This window comes from Microtus pennsylvanicus, chromosome 10, assembly GCF_037038515.1.
Source record: "Microtus pennsylvanicus isolate mMicPen1 chromosome 10, mMicPen1.hap1, whole genome shotgun sequence".
Taxonomy (NCBI): Eukaryota; Metazoa; Chordata; class Mammalia; order Rodentia; family Cricetidae; genus Microtus; species Microtus pennsylvanicus.
The window spans coordinates 66,121,851-66,141,960 of NC_134588.1; the positions used below are offsets into that span (position 1 = coordinate 66,121,851).

The following is a 20,110-nucleotide window of genomic DNA, read 5'->3' on the forward strand; positions in this document are numbered from 1 at the left end:
GAGTCGTGTCTGCAGGTAGAAAAAGGTGTTTATTTGTTTGTTTGTTTGTTTTTAACCGAGTTCCATTTTTAGACCTTTGTACATGTTGGTGGCCTCCTCGTGAAGAATCCCGTTCATGAACACGAGTGAGTTTTGTTGCCGTTGCAGCATTTGCCTTCTGGATGTTCCGTGGGAGACAGAGTGGAGAGGATGCGAAAGGATCCTCACGGCAGCTGTGTAGGGGATTTGTACGGGCGCAGCGGAGGCTCAGGCAGGCAGAGACACATGGCCAGAGAGCGTGGGCACATGAGAACAAGGCACGTGTGCAGGCAGCATGGCCCGTCACGTGCGCTTCTCTGGAAAGTGGGTCTTTCCTGCAGTTACACGGTAGTGACCATGGCAGGCAGAGGATCTGTGAGCAGGCACACTGCACCTGCCTCTCCGGCAGCCAGCACTTCTCAGCCGTTAGAGGTGGCTTTAGATGAGGGGGTTGCCTGCTCTCCTGGCAGAGTCATAAGGGAGGGGATCTACTAAGAATTTGCTTTTTCTACGGAGGTGGCTGAAGGGGGATCAAATACAAAACTGCTAGTGGAAGTCACCAGTAATAGCTGAATGAAAGAAGGCACGTCTTACGTCTCTTTCGCTGTGAGGTGCTGGGATTGAACTCAGGACCTTGTGCATGCTAGTTAAGTGCTCTGCCCACTGAGCCCAAACACGTTTTAAAGATTTTTTTTTTTTGAGTTGCCTGGCTTAGCCTCATTTGAACAAGTCCCCTGAGAACCTGGGACAGCAGGCGGGCTCTGCCATTCCCTACGTGCATGACACTTCTGATTCTACAGAGTCTGTGCAGTGGCCATGGCATCAGGCAGGAGATTATCCTCGCTCCATGAGAGGAAACAGTTTCCGGAAAGGAAAGGAAGACTGACCAGGATCACACACCTCATAGTGTTAGCTTCTCATAGCCAGGATTTTGTGTTGCTCAACTAAGACCTGTGTGGTTGGGGTGCGTTTACTCCTCCGCATGTTGATACATACACTGGGGACTCCTCCAGGATCAGAATTCCTGCTTCGAAGAGAAATTCACAGCTTAGTAGAGGAAATGAATAATTAAATAACGCTTACCACAAACCAGTGACCTATATCAACTGGTACGTTTTTTTAAACTCTTCTGTGCTATTTGAAAGTACTGGTTCACTCAAACCCCAGCAGGCTATCTCATAGAAAAACCAGCTACAGCGTTTTCACCTTTTTTGTGGTGGCATCAAGCTGGACAGAGCCAACCCTGTGGCTCCCTTGTCGTGGCCACTGCCAGGTAGCCACCAGGGTCTGCTGTCCCTTCTCTTCCTGCCTGATTCCTGGATGCATTTGGGGGAACGGTGAGTTCTTTAAGAAACTTGACCGTGACTAGGGTCCACTGGAACAGCTTGAGAGCCAAGGACTTCTTGGAGAGAATACTTGAGCTGCGACAATGTAGAAAAAAAGCTGAGGGTAATTGCTCAGACAGAGGCGGCCTTGGAGATGCAGTCAGTGTGGCCATAGGTTTGTCTCTCAAATGATACGTCCCTCTTGGCAAGCCTTTTCTGGGTGGTTCTGCATGCTCAGATCACTGGATTCCATCCTGGCTGTTCAGTATCCTCTTGTTCTGAGAAAATAATCAAAAGGTAGAAAACCCGAGCTTCAGTCATTTTTGATGGCTTTATGCAATCTTTTCTGCAAACAGAGCGTTCATTGGTGTTTGTGTGTTTTTGTTGTTTGTTTTTTTTTCTAAAAATTAACTACCACTGGCTCAATTCATCTCTACCTAGAACTTCCTGATCTGACTGTATTTTAAGATTTTGAACCATGAAGAATAATGCTTACCATTCAGCTCTCCAGAGCCTGAAAATGTGTCAAACCTGTGGAGAGAGCTAAGACACGTTTCACGGTGCCAAATAAGGCTTGCCTTGGAGGGCTGGGATTATGATAACTCAGTGGTGTTAAACTGGCTTGTCCTGAGAATCTGAGAGGGATGGAGATGGGAACATTTTGAGGTCCCCAGGTGTTCCAGGAAGTGGGCACCTTTGTTGTTTTTGTTTTGTTTTGTTTTTTGTTTTTTTTTTCGTTTTCCTCCCAACTGTTCAGGGAAAGCTGAGTCACGTGGCAGCTAATGCCTCGGATCCCAGGCAACTTTTTGCTCAATAACTGTTTCCCAAATGGCTACTCAGGGGCCTTTCAGAATTCATGAGAGCTGTCAGTTGTTATAGTAACCGACCCCCTGCTGTCAAGTTGGCCCTGAGATGCCAGTCGGAGCTCTCTTGGAACAGGCTAACACACAGTCATTAGACAAAAGCGGGAGGGAAGCGCAGCTAAAGGTGGCCATTTAAACATGGTCCTTGATACTTCAGAGACAGCACAGGTTGCGCTGGCTGGTACAGTTTTAAACAGAGCTCGCTTTCGGGGGAGCTGAGTCTTAGGTGTTTGTTCTAGGCCGGGTGAGCCATTTTCTTCCAATCTCTCAGAATCCACTGCCCTTCCCGTCCACGTTTAAACCCTTGCGCTTGCTCGGGTTACCCCCTGGTTGTTGGGGGATATTAGTTACTGGCGTTTGCTTCTTCCCGAAGTGTTGTCAGCTTCTGGGTGGGAGTCTCGAGAGCCTGTGATGGTGCGTGAGGAAAAACTGCGGAGAGATAGCCGGCTCTGCTCCAACATTCCTGAAAGAGTAAAGCTGGCAGAATTCAGAGCGGGGCTAAGGGTTGAAAAAAAAAGTCTAAATATTTTAGGAAGCTGCAGACTTCAAGTTTTTATGAAAATTTGTAAAAACATTCCAACACACTCGTGGTTTCTTCAGATTAGTGTTCGCAGCCACACAGCTGACTCCTGATGTGTGGAGGACAGTCATTGTAGTGACAGAGTAGTTTCAACAGAGGGAGACAGGAAGTTCTGAACTGTGCACTTCCTCCCCCTCTCAACCTTGTCCCCAAGTTCTGCTTTCTATAAAGGTTGGCTCCCTTGATAAGCACTTTGACCTCATAGGCAGTCTAGTAATCACCAAAATAACTTGTTAAAGTCTTTGTGAAAGGGAGAAGAGACACATCAACACTAAAAAGTCAAAGGTGTTCATTCCCAGAAGGGAGCGGCTGCCGAGAACCATCTGAGACCTGAGACTTGGAGCAGTGACCATGACTTTACATTGCTGTGTGTGAGTCAGCAGGGCTCCCACAGAAGAGAAGCTTATGTATTAGGGTTTAGCTTCCTTGTTCTGCGGACGGAACTTAGAGTTATTTCAGTGTGACATCCTATAGCCCAGGTGGCTGGGGCCACTCCCATCCAATGAGCCACCTGCGAGCGTTTGCATGGGTCAGAAAATGCATCCTGAACATGGCCAGCTTAGCATCCGGTCCTGAGCTTTTTAAACGTTTAGGAGACTTTTGCCAAGTACTGGTGCTGTCTGCTGAGGTACGTTCTGTGTAAAACAGAAGTGACAGGGACACATAGGAAAAAGAGGAAACCCTGCATCTGTCAAATGCAGAGAAATTGGTGGTGGAAGGCAGGCCACACTGGGCAGTAGAGACCCAGCAAGTTGTGGAAGTTCTTCTGAGCTGTCTGCTTTGGGGACAGCAGAGATAAAGGGCGGGCATCTGAATGAGGTCATAATGGTGACTCCCCGACCTTTTTCCGTATCCAGATAAAACCGCCTTCTGATATGTAAGTCATCACTTTGGAGAACAAACCTACCTGTGTTGCGTCAGAGACTTCCCTAACACCGTAGCCCTTTTTTTCATGAGTGCCCCCTTTTGACAATGTTGTACATGATAGGTGGGTGTCCGCTGTGTGAGTGGAGGGAGGGCATTTGTGCGGAACTCTGGGTGGCCAAGTCAACTACTGTCTTCTACACATGTTCTCTTTTGTTTTTTATCCATTTAGAGGGTGTAACAAAATAAAGTCCAAGGGCTTTCCCAGACGTTCCCGTGAAGTGCCTTCTTCTGGGGAGAGAGGAGAGAAGGGGAGCAGGTGAGGGCGGCCCGGCTTAATGGGGAGTCTCAATGGCTGGGACTGGCTTGCCGAACTTCTGTTTTGTTGCTATGGGGGTGACAGTCTTCTAGACAGAAACTGCTGATACTCGCCTGTTCCACCCCACCCAGTAAGAACTGTAAAGCCCAGCTGAGCCTCCCGGTCGCTGCTGTCCCTTGCCGTAGCTCCCGCCCGTGCTTGCTTTGCTTTGTCTGTGGGCTGGGCTGTATTTTCTGTTCCTGTTGGTCATATGGTGGGTGCACTGCGTTTGCGTGTCTGTATGTATGTTGCATCCATTTTCTTTTAAAAAAAATTCAGATGTTGCATGTTTAGAGCTTTGGTTTTTTTTTTTTTTCAAAAGAGCATAATGCATGATTAGAGCTTTGTTTTTTTTTTTAAAAAGCATAATCTATATAAGTGGAAAATGTCTTAATTTATAAATAAATGGTTAAAAGTAGGAAAGACAGAAAATGAACAAATGTGGATATAACATGCTTTTCCATAAAAAAAGCAAATGTGCATGAATGCTTAATACTTTAAAAATTACTAACCTAGAGAGTTTTATAAGAAGCAATTAGAAGTTGTAAATGCACTCTTTATATCTGCACTTGAACCTCTTGATATTTGTATTGCTTATCTTACATAGACTGTTCAATATTAATAATCGTTTAATGCTAAGTTGTTAAGTAGAGTAGTTGATCAATTTATGTTGTAAATAGTACGTGTGTATTTTCAGTCAATCGGTTTATAAAATTCACATCTAAGCTTTCCCATGGAATGGCTTGTCTCTGTTAGTTGTCATAGATCAGGTTACTGAGATGAAATTTCAGTTATATCCCCAGGATCATCAAACAAAGCTGTGATAATGGAGGAAGAATTTTGACAGGTGAATGAGAAAGCCCATGGCTGGCCCATCCTTATCTGGGCAGTTCTGGCCCTGTGCACAGCACACTGACACTGGTGATGTCATCATTCCTTTCTGTGATTTTTTTAACCCTTTGAAGTTTCCAATTTCTCATATGCTTTCAAACCTCCATCAGCTTTTTAAAATATGGGACCAGAAACCTCTCTTTACAGCTTTCAATTCAAAGATCTTATCTTAAGAGAGGCGTCTGTGGACATCACATGAACAACTGTTATACCCTGTCCATGATGACATTTCTCCCATGGACATCACTTGAACAATTTTATACCCAGTCTGTGATAACATTTCTCCCATGGACATCACTTGAACAATTTTATACCCAGCCTGTGATAACATTTCTTCCCATGGACATCACTTGAACCATCGTAATACCCAGCCCATGGTGACATTTATTCTATGGACATTATTTGAACAATTTTTAAACCCAACCCATAATAACATTTATTCTTTGGATAAATGTAATTTATCACTTGAGTTATTTTTGTAGCCAATCTATGGTGACATGTCTTACTGTAGTGCTTTAAAAACCCAGCATGTCTCATGCACAATACAGAGGTAAATGCCTGTGCAGCTTCTGGGGCTCACAGATATGATGCTCGGCCTGCTTATATGCTTGACCCTTACATGGGAGCAGACTTGCCACAGGCACACTGTGTTTGGTACAGGAGATACCTCATTCCTGCAGTTTGTGTCAAGGAATCTGATAGCTTTGCTTAAGACTGAGGGAAATGTAAGTTAATTCCACCTAAGTCCGTGCTAGAAATTATCTTGAAGAACAGCAAGTATGTATGGACTCAACCTAACTGTGAGTTGTGTAGCATAAAGTGAATTTTCTACGGTGGGCCTATGGACACGGACCTTGACTCAGAGACGTGTGGATTGGTAACAAGCTCTACCACTTCCTGGCTCCATGACCAGGGATCCCTTTGAGACTCCATTTCCTCATCTAGAAAATGGGTCTATTCAGAACTCATCCTCTTAGGGATGGCTGTGAAGATTAAATCAGGCAGCTTATCTGGAAGGCTTAGTTAATACCCGAGAAGGAGACATTGAGACTCTGAGGAGGTAAGTGACTTGGCCAGGCAGTCCCGCGGAAGGGGATGCGTTGGGTGGGGCCTCCTCTCTAGGCAGCTAGAGTTTACACAGGTCCTTTCTCTTTAGCTCTGTGCTGTGTTCAGTACTTTACGAGATAGAAACTCTGTCCTCAGGGGCTCAAGCTCAAGGGTTTTTTATCTTCCCCAAGGAGTTGCTCTGACTATGTGATTCCTCCCCAGCCTCCAGTCACCTCCTCCCCGTGTGTTCTGTATGTTTACAGCCAGCAACCCACATGCTCTTCCGTTGCTCCATATTGTACCCACTCTCCTTAGCTGCTAACCCATCTCCACACCAAAGAAGGACGCTTAAAAACATCCCACAGTAGCTCAGAATTGAGAATAATAGAGGGTTATTTATTTAGTGGTAGCTTACAAATCAATATCCTCTGCTGGGATGGAGAACAGAAACCGAATCCCGCAGCCCAGCCGGAAAAGAGGCCAGATGCGTACTTTACTTCGGCATAAATAGTATGAGGCCACGCCCCAGTGGGCGGGTAACTTAAGGGCTACTGGGTGTCGGATTTCCTACAGCACCATGCTGCATAGTTTTCTGGTGCATGGGCTGCAACCTCTCCTAGGCCTCCATTGGAGTCTGGGATGCACCAGGATAAGCACTTCCACCAGCCTCCACGTCTGCCATCTTTGTTTCTCTCTCTGTCTCTCTCTCTCTGTCTCTCTCTGTCTCTCTCTGTCTCTCTCTCTCTGTCTCTCTCTCTGTCTCTGTGTGTGTGTGTCTCTCTCTCTCTCATATCTCCTCACATGGCCTGCACCCATTCAAAAATTGAGCCTGGAATGAGGAGGGAAGGAAAGCCTCCAAAGATGCTGAAAGAACAGCACTACACATAGCCGCAGGAGCTGGGTACAAGCCTGAAGTGATATCTGCCTTCTAGCCCTGCTTCTACGATGCTTTTCTTATCTGTTTCTCTGTGGACACGAGGAAGGGCCATGCCTCTGAGGCCCCAGATCCTGAGCCAAGGATAAAACTCTGAAAACCAGACTCAAGTGTCAAAGTTTTCAAAAGAAGTTGACTTAAATTTTGAATAAGTAGTATTTGGCATAACTCACAGTTCTGTCTGCCCACCTTACGTCCACCTCCTTACAACAGAGGCTCATCTCTGGTAATGTATACATTATTCAAGAATTTTTGATATCTAAACAGATAGGGCTGTCTCCGTGCCCCTTTTTACATAATAAATACTACATGTCTTACTCATGCTTGGCTTTGTTTGAGGTAACAGTTTTCTCTAGGCATCTATACTTCCCCTGTTTTGGGGGCGGTGGTTTTAAAATAGATATGCCACGATTTGTTCAAGCAATCCTCTAAGGCCGTCAGTTTTGTCACAACACAATGCCATGCTGAATAACTCTGTTAGCGTGTCATTTTGCACATGCATAAATACAGCTGCAGGATCAAGTTAGGGAAACGGTGGCATCGGAGGGTGTCGGGGAGGCTTTGAATAGAGTGACCCATTGTCCTCTGCCTCTGACTCAAGGGGGTTTCAGTTAGCAGTGCGTGTCTGGAGCTACCCTTCCAGTGCTGGGCGCCATGGCCTCTCTGCTAACTCTTCAGAGATGGAGCAATTGTATCAGTGCACTTCTGATATGTTGCCATTTATTGTAAGGAGATTGAACCATTTGTTTTTCCTTTTCTTTAGAACAGTGATTTTCAACTTTACTAATACCGCAGCCCCCTAACAAAGTTCCTCATGCTGTGGTGACCCCCAACCTTACAGTTATTATCATTGCTGCTTCATAACCATAATTTTGCTGCTGTTATGAGTTGTAGTGCAAATATCTGCTACGCAGGATATGTGATATGCAACCCCTCCAAATGGACCATCTGACCCTCAAGGGGTCATGACCCATAGGTTGAGCACCACTGCCTTAGAAAGTCTCTCCAGTCTATGACACTTGTTCCCAAGTTCTTGTATGGATACATATTTAAAAAAAAGAAGAAGAACCAGTTCTTTATCGTTGGGAATGTCACCTGGATGACAGTGGGGTGTCTTTTGGCAGGAGGATACTCTCAAGTTTCACAAGTATTGCTACAATGGAGATGACCAGTAAAAACACACGTGGCGTCTTCCTAGGTGCTGAAATATTAAGGCTATTAAGAATATCACAGCAAGCCAGACATGGCACTGCACACCTTTAATCCCAGCACAGAGGAGGCAAAGGCAGGTGGATCTCTGTGAGTTCAAGGCCATCCTCGTCTACATGGTGAGTTCCAGGACAGCCAGGGCTACCCTTCAAACTGTGATAAGCACCTGTAGCCTAATTATGGGTGCTCAGAACATTCTAGGATAGGATATAAAGGCACAACAGCTTTTCTCAAAAACCCTGCTGTCAAGCCTTTCCCAGGGAGATGAACTGTGAAGGGTTTATCCCATTGGATCTGGCTGAAATATTGAAAAGAGCATGCTCAGGTTACTGGATGTGGCTTAGGAAGTGACCTCTGCTCCCCTATTTCCTTGAAAGTGCCCTGCAGTCATCCCTAAGGACCGAGGAGGATTTCTTGGCAAAATAATGTTGAGCAAGAAAGAGCATTATTATCTCAAGGCCACTTCTGTGTCTGCAGTTCATTTTCTCCCCTTTCTCAAAGAAATTCACTACAGGCAGTGACCCATCCAACAGCATTCTTCATGTGGAAATCAAACGTTTTTGTGTGTGTCACTTTCACCTATAACAAGGATGAGTTAGGACATTGCTGCTGCCTGTGTGAAATCCCCAAGACCTGGGAACACTTTCTCCCGAGTCTCTGTATTCCCTCTCCTGCCTCTCTATCCTCCGAGTGAGTGATCTCCTTCTCTTTTCTCTCCTCATTTCCCCTCCCCTCTCCCACTGCACACCCCATTTGTCCAGAGCATGACAAACGCATGCCCAAGAATCCCAGCCACCCCGATGTGAAACACACCACATTATTACCCCCAAAGCACGTCCTGATTTGTCAGATTTTTGTGTCCCCTTTCATGGCTTGGAAAATATGCCAACCAGAAGCATATTTTGGTTTCTGAGTCTTCCGTGCTGGAAGAGCCCTTCCGGAGACTACACTGTGTAAACTTTAGCTGCATGAACCGGATCGCTTCACAGGCAGTGAGGAAAAAACTCAACAGCAAGTGGGTTGTTGTGTATGAAAAATCTCAACTTAGCATTGCATTGGGCCGCCTTCCAAGCAAGACCGGGAGTAGCTTCGGCAGACACTCCTGAGGGGAAAGCCCAGCGTTGTGCGCAGTCTTTCCATTCTATTGCTGTGTGTCACTTCTGTTTCTGGAAACGTTTTGCCCTAATAAATCAGTAGGAGTCTTTTTAGCACAGCTCCCAATCTCCTCCTTTGCTGGCCCTTGCGAGTGTTTGCAGCTTTCCGTTAATAAGTGGCTCTTACGTATACAAAGTTCACTACAACACACCCATTTACAAAAGTAAATATTAATGGGATTTCTGCTCTTGACATCATGAAAATAAATGAGATTATTAGTGGGAATGCCACCGTCAATTCAAATGAGGGCTGCCTATGAATCACTTCGAATTGCTCAATTAATATTCAGTAGTGCCTCAGCCAACTGCCCAGTATAGTCTGCAATTAGAATTTTGCCTCCACACTGCAAACAAACTCCTTCACACTGTGATGTGATTAGAAAACCATTGAACTTAATCTGAAGATAGTGACTTGATTTCCAGTCTCTGTATATCAACATTTGTTTAGTTTGTAATTCTGAGTTTTCATTTCAGTCGAAAAACCTTGTTAGGATTGCCCTCCAGCCCCCAGCCCAGCTTCCACAGCACTAGAGAAACAGTGTTGCAGTACACCAGAGACTGAGACTGGAAAGAGGCTTGTCAAAAGGATGGACATGCTGAGCCAAATGTCTGGAAATCTCAGAATCACAGCATGCCTTTGGAGGGGACCTTTTGATAGACAGCATTGCCCAGTGCAGCTTTGGACGTTTCTAGACTCAATATCGGCCCTTTGTTTCAGGAAAATGTTGGCTGTGTGCTTACTCTCAAATTCTTGTCAGGCAAGCAGAAAGAGATAGAAATAAGAAAATTGTTAGCCCCCATCAAGGGTTGTCTAAGCAGGTACCTGGAGAAAAAGAGACGGCACCCTGAGAGGGCGTTGGGCAGACATTCAGGTCTCCTGGGTGTTCTGCCTTGAGAACATGTCAGATGTCTGGAAGGAAATAGGGAAGGGTGTTAAAATCTAGTTCCCCTGCTCATCTCCGTAGTTTGCTTTACGTTGTTGGCAGAGCAAGACTCTCAAACTGGATTGTGCTATTGGAGCAGATGTTGGCGTGTGTGTCGTTAGTCGTGAGGGCCAATTAAAAGCGGCAGACCCTGCCATGTGCTGGGGTGTGTGCACGCTTCGGTGGGAGCTTCAGGACGTAGAGCTGACAGCTGATGCGGGTCACTGGCTGCTGCATCCTGCTTGCAGACAGCTGCTGCCACAACGGTAGACCGAGTCTCTCTCCTCGAAATACGGAAATACGTCCCTTATTGGAAAGACGGGAAAGTTATTTTAGAAATGCTACCTAAAGAATAAAATTTGGTGACCCATAAGGCTCAAGTGTCCTTAGACACTCATATGCACACTTGTACAACAGCAACAAAAAGAAATCAGACACCCCATAGTTCTAGACTACAGTGGTGGGGGAGGGGGGTGGGTTTGAGACCTACGAGCTGCTAAGAAGAATCCACACAGACTAGAAAAACTGCTAGAGAAAATACCCCCCACCGTACAATTTTGACTTTCAGGGAAACCTTTCTTAGAAGTCATTCCACAATGTACAAATCCATGTTAGCTTTCTCAAAGAGGATGGATGGATACAGAAGAATATAGGAAAATCGTTCCTACCTGGCTACCTAGCACTTGTGTGGAAGTGGGCATAGATGGATACATTGGCCAGCCTTGCTCCAGCATGTGATGATCTGATGCAGTTGGAGACATGCTTACCTTCAAGATGACTGTTTAAGTTGGAGACTGGCTCCCTGTGTCCGGATGCTCACTACGGGAAAGATACACCAGGAGAAGCGACACATACACTCCCGTTCCGTCTCTTGCACCCACTGAGTTGAACTGAGAAAATACCTCATGGAAGGGGTTGTTTTCCCCCTGCTCCCACCTGACAGTGTTCAGACTCGGTCTACATGTTTATTGATGGAGTAGGGTCATGGGAAGCCCTGTCACCCTGTGGTTTCTGGATTCTTCAAGGAACCAGACATTCAGAACTAAAGATACCAGAACGGAGCACAGTACTTGATATTTAAGTAAATACCACAGACTTCAATTCCTTTGCAGAAACTAAAATGATTTTTGCTATCGGACAGGCAGAGTAAAGGGCAAGGGTGATTTAAAAATTAGCCTCTTAGGAGGGAAAAACTGAGAAATGTCTTTTCTGTAATTTAGCCCCCTCCCCCAAAAAGGCTTTTATTTAGTGTGCATAGAAGAACATTTTAGCATCCTACCCAGAATGCCATTCTGTTGTTTTTGTTCATTTGTTTTAGAGACATGGTCTCAGTATGTAGCTTTGGCTGCCCTGGAACTCACTAAGTAAACCAGGTTAACCTTGAACTCCCAGAGATCCACCTCTCTCTGTGTCCCAGGTGCTGGGATGAAACGTGAGCACTCCCACACCCACCCATCACCCTGAGCACTTGGACATTGTTACTCAAGTATGTGCTGCACAGCTTCCTTTGGTGTACTTAATTCGATTGTGTTAGCACCCTTATATCCATAATGACTATTTCTCATGCCGTACAGGATCCTGTAAACTCTCATAGGACTTTTATAGGCACATTTATGATACTATCCACCTTCCATTTGAGGTTTTCTCATTTTCAGTGACTTCTTAGTGTGAGCACCAGAGAGTGGCTGGAACCACTGTCCCTCTCTCTCAGGAAGTTCTTAACTAGGAACAGTGCAAACCAGCTTCCTCAGCGAGGGGCTGTGTCCCATCCAGGCCTTCTCTGGTGACTGTCACCAGGTATAGGATTTGTCCTACATAGCTTTCTTAAACCAACAAGATCGGGACTTCAGTTAGTTTACCCCTGTTGACTGACAAGTTGCTATCACAGTGGTAGAACAGGCGGGTACATAGACAAACAGGTAGTCAGTCTACCTTTAGGAACCCTCAAAATGCCAAAGACTCTCCAAATTAGAAACTGTGTCCGAAAATATTCACTGCTAGTATGGAATTGGGAAGGCAGAAGATAATTTGGATTATCTATACACCACTGATGTCAATCCAGTGGAAATACTGTGACCCAGTCTTAGGTCGTTAAGAGAGGGGCGAGCTCCCTGGGGGGATGGGAAGTGAAAAAACAAAATGCATGGTGATGACCAACTAGATTATACTTTGTAACTAAACTTGTAAATATATTTTTTCATTATTCTAAACATGACCTACTTCGTTTTCCCATTTTTATAATAATACTTGCATAAAAATACTCATGGTAAAGCAATTTTGGAAATGGCTTTTCACTATCCTGGAAATCTGTTCGTTCAAGAAGGGATTGTTAGGCTATGTTAGTTGAAACAGAATTGGAACTACAAAGAAAATTGAAATTGCATACTCAGTGGCATGCTTGAGAACACTTGGAGAAATTCTGTCTCCATTCCCTTGGGCTCAAAAATCAGAGGCAGCCCTGCATCTCTTATCAAATCATGAGAGAAGTTTGGAGGAATTGAAACTTGTGGATATTTTTCCCTTTGCTTTTTTAAACATTTTTCATGGGATTTTTCAGAAATTAAAATATAATACCTTCTGCCTTATCAGAAAGTGAAAACCAGAGTATAGGATTTGTACACATGAAAAAATGGCATTTGGGGAGTACAGTGAACGGCTGGTAGCAGCCTGGCCCCAGGATAGACTCTTAGCACGTGATTATTAAAGCAGCAATTCTAACAATGCAGTGGCTGGTTAGGCCAACATTGTAATGAGAATATCACCTCTCTTTTGTCATAAGGGAGCTATGTTGATGATAGGATTGTAGTTTGTTATTAATATATAAAGCAGGGCTGGAGAAGTAGCTCAGTGGTAGCGCACTTACCATGGGCGAAGCTCCCAACACCACAGAATGTTTTCCGCGCGCTCTCTCGCATGCGCTCTCTCTCTCTCTCTCTCTCTCTCTCTCTCTCTCTCTCTCTCTCCTCCCTCTCTTGAGTTTTGCAGTGGTCACAACAGTAGCCCTTGGTTAATCTTCTTACCTTCTTGATGGTGTGTGATCCGTCTCACACAGCAGCCCACGTAAGCCTGTTCAAAGCGATAGCTAAAGATGCGTCCCAGCATAGGTTGGAGTCCTCACTGGCTTTGCAATGCTCTTAGACCCCTAGAAAAGCCAACAAAGGCCTCCTGGGTCTTGTATGCTGGGGCTCTTGCCCTTTTGTCCAGCCTTATGGCATGCGTCTCAGATTGCCTTTCACTTACAACACCTGCCGGGTTTGCTCTGTTGTAAGATACTTTCTGTAGCTGCTGGCTCTGCCTAGAATGTTCTTCCACTCCCACTGTGAGCCTGTCCTTCCCTCATAGGTCTCAGCTCAAATTCCTTCTTTCTCCTTCATCCATTAGCCCCTATCCCCTTAAGCTGTATTTCCTCACAACTGCTCACATACGTGTGGCTCTCTTTCCTATGGAAACGTAAGTGGCAAGAAGGCAGAATCCTTGTCTGTCCTGTTTTCCCTGCTCCCAGCATCATTGAAAATGACCAGAGACTATTGAAAAGGCCAATGTACAAAGGTATGGAAGGGTAGTCCCCAAAATGTTAATAGTGACTAGAGGAAGGAGGGGGATTTGCGGTGATTTGAACTGATCTTTCCCTTTAGTTCATTTGTACCCGCTCATCTCTCGGGCAGGATCATCTCTTCCTATGTGGGTCTTTCTAAATGACTCCAGCGCTTACCTGGGCTGAGGAGCTGATACTGAGGATGCTGGACAGTGGCAGAGTGTGCAATGCTCTGGCCGGGCCCAGAGCTAACTCCTGTCATAGGTCATAAAACTTGCATTCAAAGGGAGGCGCTTTCCCCAGGTTCTGGGGTGATATGCCTACCCACGTCCTGTGCTGGATAAAAGCATGGGATATGCAGCCAGGCACAGATGCGCACAGCTTTATCTCCCAGGTTCCCGACCCGGGCCCCACTTGCCAGCTTTGCTCTGGCAATCACGGCCTCACTTTGCTCCAGGGAAAAGCCATTATAAACAGCAGCACATGGGGCACAGGAGTGAGATTTGCTTCAGCACACTGCTTTTTCCCCCAAAGATAATGTGCAGCTGTTAGTCCTACATTTAACAGCAAGACATACGGTCTGCCTGTTTTTTAGCAAATAACGATAATAATAAAATGTAAGTTAAATAATAATCCACGTTATGGTCTGTACCTTCCAAGGTTGTCCGACTGTAACAGTAACAGAATTCCATGTGCTGACCGCTTCTGTCTTAGAAGTAATAAGCATGGTAATTTGCAGTCTTAAAACCTAAAATCGTTTTGGAGACTTGTCTCACACCGGTAGCCTAAGCTGGCCTTGGGGAGTGCCAGGATTACACGTTTGCTACTGTTCCCAGCCCAGAAGTTTTTAGGTGGTTGTTATTTTTGTTGTTGCTGTTCATTTGTTACTCTGTATTTTAAAGCTGAGCTGGTGCGGTGTGTGACTTTACCTAAGTGACTTTGAGAACTTGTTCAGGCTGCCGAGTAACTGAACAAAAGCAGAGTTCCGATAGCTAGGGCCCTACACAAGTAAGGCTCCCGTTCATTTGTACTGTCCACGATCCATGTTTCAGCTGCCGGATTGCATTCTGCAAGTCTCTTCACACAGGCAGTGAGAAAGGGGGGGGGGGGAGAAAATCAAGAGTAAAAAATGATCAACTAATTTAAAGAGAGAAAGAAGTTGGCATTTCAGATGTGGCGGTCTTATTTTTCATATGGATATGGCACTATATGGTAATATATATATATATATGTATACACCTTACCCCAAGCAAGGTAAAGGCTATTGAATATATATACACCCTATATATATAGGTATATATACTTATATATTCAATACATAGGGTTTCTACTTCATATACACACACACACACACACACACACACACACACACACACACTTTTATGTATAAATACAAGTTTTCTATTTCTATTATAAATGTCAGGCTCCTGCAGAACCCTGACCTTCCCTTAGGGTTCTTCAAGGCCAGTCCTGCAGTATATGTGGGGTTGAAGCCATTTATGTTCAGGAACCCCTATGACTTGGAAGAGCAGTACAGACGGCTGTAAGGCAGTACCCTTTCCATGTGAAAACACAGACTATTTAAAGGAAAAGCCTTCATTCTGGAATGAGTGCCACCCTACTGTGGGAGAGCCACATGTCTCTGAGGTCTCCCGGGTGTTGCAGGGATCTGGTTTGGTTTGTTCCAGTGACTGACTTTTCTCCCTAGTTCCCCCCACCCTCCTGCATTCCTTGGCTTCCTGAAAACGTCCCAGGGTTTTTGTTGGTTTTTTTTTTTCCATTCTATGAGCAAAGATACCCTGAAGAAAAGTTGACTTATCCCTACTAGTTGGAATACACACCACAGATGATGCAAAGCCGTGGCGTGTTAAGTGTCGCTTGGCATGAGACACAGGAGGAGTGAGATTGAGCCTGGTGACTGGGGGCACCAGAAGGATGCAGCCCGCCTGGCTAAAAGACCCAGCAGTAGGGCCAGCTATTGTAAAGCCCCTCCGCCAGATGAACAGGGGACCCTTCTCTGGTCACAATAGCCATTCACACTGAGCCGCCTCATTAAATATTCAGCCCGTCTTTCCGGCAGCTCATTAAGGCCTCAGCAAGCAGTGACGCGGATGCTGGAAAGCTGAGGGCTGGCCAGCATCTCAGGCAGAGGCTGCGTGAGCTGCTCCTAGCCTTGCTGTTCACTGCCTGTCCTGGGATGACCAGTGTGTGTTCCCTGCTTTGCTTGAAGTACAGGTAAAAACAAAGCTCAGACGAAGGCAAGCAGAAAACACCTGCAGGTTTCTGTCCCGGCCTTAGAGGTTGTCTGGAAAGAACCTCTGTTTGGGGCATGCTTATCCTATTGAAGCCCCTTGACCCCTTTAAAAGCTGTCTGAGGATTTGGGGCCTTGGCTAAGCACAGACAATGTGGTACCATTATGCAGTAGGGTTGTTTGATGGCTGTATTGGAGGGGATTCAAGGTGTGGTTTTGAACTTGGTACTTGGGGGGCTGGTGAGACTAGCAGACGGTTCCTCTGTAACCCGTCAGCTGGAGAGAAACGGGGTAGTGTCCTCACAGCGTGTGCAGGAGGCTGCTCTGTGCCAAATTCTCACTCGAGTCGTTTGGGGCTCTGTGTTTGCGGCTGGCTGTGATAGGCGATGCCCTCAGTCCTTGGGGTTCCTCCAGTGTGCCGAACGCTCTGCTTTTGCATTTACCACTTTTCCTTGGGTCTGCCGTCCGTGCTGTGCGATGTTTCAAGCTGGGGAAGCTGTTAAAGAAGGATTCTGAGATGATAAACTCAGACACAGTGTGCTTCTGTGCTCACGGTTGCCCTCTTTTCCTTTTCCACACAGAAAATGTTTCCAGACTGCTCACTTCTATGTGGAAGACAGCAACTCACCTCGGGTGGTCCCCAACGAAAGTATTCCTATTATTCCCATCCCGGGTAAGTGGGCACTGCAGCGTCCCCAGTGGGTTGCTTTCTCTTTTGTTCTGTTTTCTATGATGCACATGACAAAATATCACTGTCATAGCTGTTTGAAGCTTGCCCGGTCCAAGGTTTATTTCACTAAGGCTAATGTCATAAAATCTGGCCCCTTTTCATATCTACAACGTAATAAAATCCTCACTGCAGAAGAAAATACCTATGGGTTAGCGTAGGACAGCGTCACCATAAGGAGAAAAAAGTGGCGGCTCCAACGTGGAAAATACACCGATTTTAAGTCATAATGTGTGAACATATTTTCAAAGGTGAGTTTTCCTCCAAGATTCCTTCTACTGTTAGCGTTTTTGGAACCTTGGACACTTGGGTGGTGCTGTTTGTGTTACTAGAGTGGTCTGTTACAGCACGAGCCTCGAACGCTTACAGTGTGATAAGGATTGCTAGAACACACTAGAGACAGTGCAAGGAGATGCTGCAGGTCTTGGAAGCTTGGAGCGGGGCTGGCTGTTGGTTTTAAGATCTCACCCACCGTTTGTGTGCACATCCTTTTCCCTTTTGTTAGATAAGAACTTGGTACTGCTGAGGTGTGTGTGTGTGTGTGTGTGTGTGTGTGTGTGTGTGTGTGTGTGTGTGTGTGTGTGTGAATACATGTATTTGGATATCTTATGCATCTTCCTGACATTGCTTTTTAATACAGAGAAAGTACTTTGAATAGTGCTATTGCTCCTTACCTGCAAAATACCAGTCAGTCCACTTCCTTATCACAAGTTCTTACCAGCTAATCTATTTTCCTTATTTGAAATCACTTTATCTTCACTATATAAGGGCGAATGGGTGTATTTTCGGGGGCTGTAAGACTACCTACCACAGAGTAGGCAATTTCTGCTGTTGGATGGATACATGAATGTTCGCAACACATTTAAAAGTTTATAAAAGCCATTGCATGAAGCTCAAGGTACAGCCATTCTCTGGCTAACAGAAAGCAATTGTGTTTGAGAGTCTCATGGGGTATGTTTATGGTCAGGGACATAATTGTCCCTTTCTGTGTCTGCATATGTTGTCGTTAGGTGTTGCTGGAATTGGCTTTATCTAGGCAGCCTTTTCTCACTAGAACTTGTCAGAGAGACAAGATAGATAACAGAATGGCCTTGCTTGTTCCTGCTGGGTAGACAGCTAAACGGTTAAATGCGGGTGGGCATGGGTCCTGTGACACCCTGGGTTCTTCTTACTAACTTTTATCCTTGATGGGGGAACTGCGACTGGTATGAAGAGAAGCAGAGAGAGGAACTAACAGACTCCATCATGACGGATGGTCCGTCCCCTCGCTTTGCACAGGAGCAGTGTATATACTCACTTTCAGTGTGTATATTCACTAACGGGCTCCGTCATGATGGATGGATGGTTGGTTCGTCCCGTGGCTTAGGCAGGAGCAGTCTGTATCCTCTCTTCCCTCCAATATTGCCCAGAATATGTGGTGACTGCTGGGAAATTCCTGGGAGCCACTTTCTCCTTGCAAGTGACTCATCCGACAAGCACCGTTTTTAGGTGGATAGATGTCACTTGTAAAGAATCAGTCATGAGGCAGAAAAAGAGGCTCACGGCTTCTAGGCCAGCCTGTGTCACACAGGGAGTCGACCCCTCCCTACGCTCCACGGCACGACTAAGGTGCTCATAGGTAGAATGCTTACCTGCATTCCCCAAGGCTTGTGGTTGGAACTCATCACCACACAATGTCGATAATAATAAAAAAAAATGGCAAAATAACCAAACATCTTGAAAGTCACTTTGTGTGTACGTGTGTATTTTTGGTATGTATATACGTGCATACCTGTATGCGTCCAAGATGCCAGGGATCTGCCATACAAGAATTCTACCAATGAGCTGCACACCTGGCCAGGTACAATTCTTCTGAGTTAGCAAATGTAAGATTCTCATTAGCGATTAGTGAAGAATTACCAAAGTATATGTCTTAGTTAAGGCTTTTATTGCCGTGATACCGTGACCATGACAACTTATAAAGAAAAATATTTAATTGGGGTGGCTCCCTTACAGTTTCAGAGGTTCAGCCCATTCTCATCATGAAGGGGAGCATGTGCCATGCAGGCAGACGTGGTGCTGGAACTGAAGGGGCTACATCTTGAGGCAACAGGAAGTCGACTGTCACACTGAGGGAGCTTTACGCAAGAGACCTCAAAGCCCGCCCCTCCAGTGACATACTTCCTCCAAGGCCAAAGCCCCTAATGGTTCCACTCTTCTTGGAGGTCGTTTTCTTTCAAACCACCACAGTGCCTTACCTCAAGATTGTATTTACTGTAGTAGATCATTCGTTTAGACTTGTGTCATAGATAAGCATTTTAAAATTAGAAGTTAGCTCATGAAATTAACCCGCTTCAAACCCTGGAAGAGAGTTCCAGATATGCAACATGTCAAAAACAAATGTCCTTAAAAACGCTTTCTCTGGAAAGCTTAGCTTTCTAATAAGCATATTATAAAACAAACTGTGGGAGCTGCCAGTAGCCTAAGACTCTAGAAATGGTTCCGCTTTTCCAGCGGTTAAAATATAGCTTAATAATTTGAAGGTCACTGGCCTCAGCTGGGTGCCAGCATGGAAAGGGTTTTATATGTGCTGTTTAAACCATTGGGATTAAGTCAACCCTTTTGGGATATTTTATTTATACAAAGATTATCTCCAAAGGAGATTCATTGGCATTTTAACTATAATGAAACCCCTTCTTCATTGACTTCATTGTGCCATAAATGAAAAGATTTCTTTTTATGTCAGGAAATAAAATGCTCTAATCTCCAAATACTCCTTACATCCGAAGAGTTTGATTTAGACGAAAATCTATTGATTGTGCTCGTAACTCAGGGACTAAAATCTTGACTGTGCTCTTTTCTTTCATGTTTGTTTCATCTTCCTAAGTTGACACAGACAGAGGTCATACTAAGCCTGGAACCTGAAACTGAACTCAAGGAGGCTGGAAGGGCAGTCGGAGGGGAACTGGGCTCTTGAGATTGAGGTCTGTTCACTAGAAATGTGTTTAGCGGCCCCTGGTAGTGCCTTGGTGGGGAGGACTGGAAAAGTATTTGAGCATCGAGGATGTAAATGGAGCCTGATACTAGAATTTTACATGTTCTCACTGCTACGGGTGGCATTGGCTGGAATTGGAATAAGGTTCGAAATCTACTGAGGGTTAAATAAACCTTGTACAGGGACTCCTCCTCCTCCTTCTTCCTATTCCTCTTCCTCCTCCTTCTCCTCCTCCTCTTCCTCCTCCTTCCTCCTCCTCCTCCTTCCTCCTCTTTCTCCTTCTCCTCCTCTTCCTTCCTATTCCTCCTCGTCTTCCTCTTCCTCCTCCTCCTCTTCTTCTTCTTCCTCCTCCTCTCCTCCTCCCTCCTGCTCTTCCTCCTCCTCCTCTCTCCTTCTTCCTTCTTCTTTCTTCTTTACAGAATAGGTAACCTAAGGATTTCTGAAATCCTAATGTAT

The 20,110-nt window shown here is 45.4% G+C and overlaps 1 protein-coding gene across 2 annotated transcripts in view; it reads left to right on the forward strand.

The window, feature by feature from the left end:
- The window catches only part of Ptprg (protein tyrosine phosphatase receptor type G), a 666,884-nt gene that overhangs the window by 606,505 nt on the left and 40,269 nt on the right, over positions 1-20,110 (forward strand). Inside the window, exons 14-15 of one of the 2 annotated variants that reach the window (XM_075988580.1) lie at positions 3,883-3,969; positions 16,535-16,626. In XM_075988580.1, coding sequence (XP_075844695.1) covers positions 3,883-3,969; positions 16,535-16,626 — 179 coding nt within the window. The remainder of the gene's footprint in view (positions 1-3,882; positions 3,970-16,534; positions 16,627-20,110) is intronic. The other variant, XM_075988581.1, reaches the window with a different exon arrangement.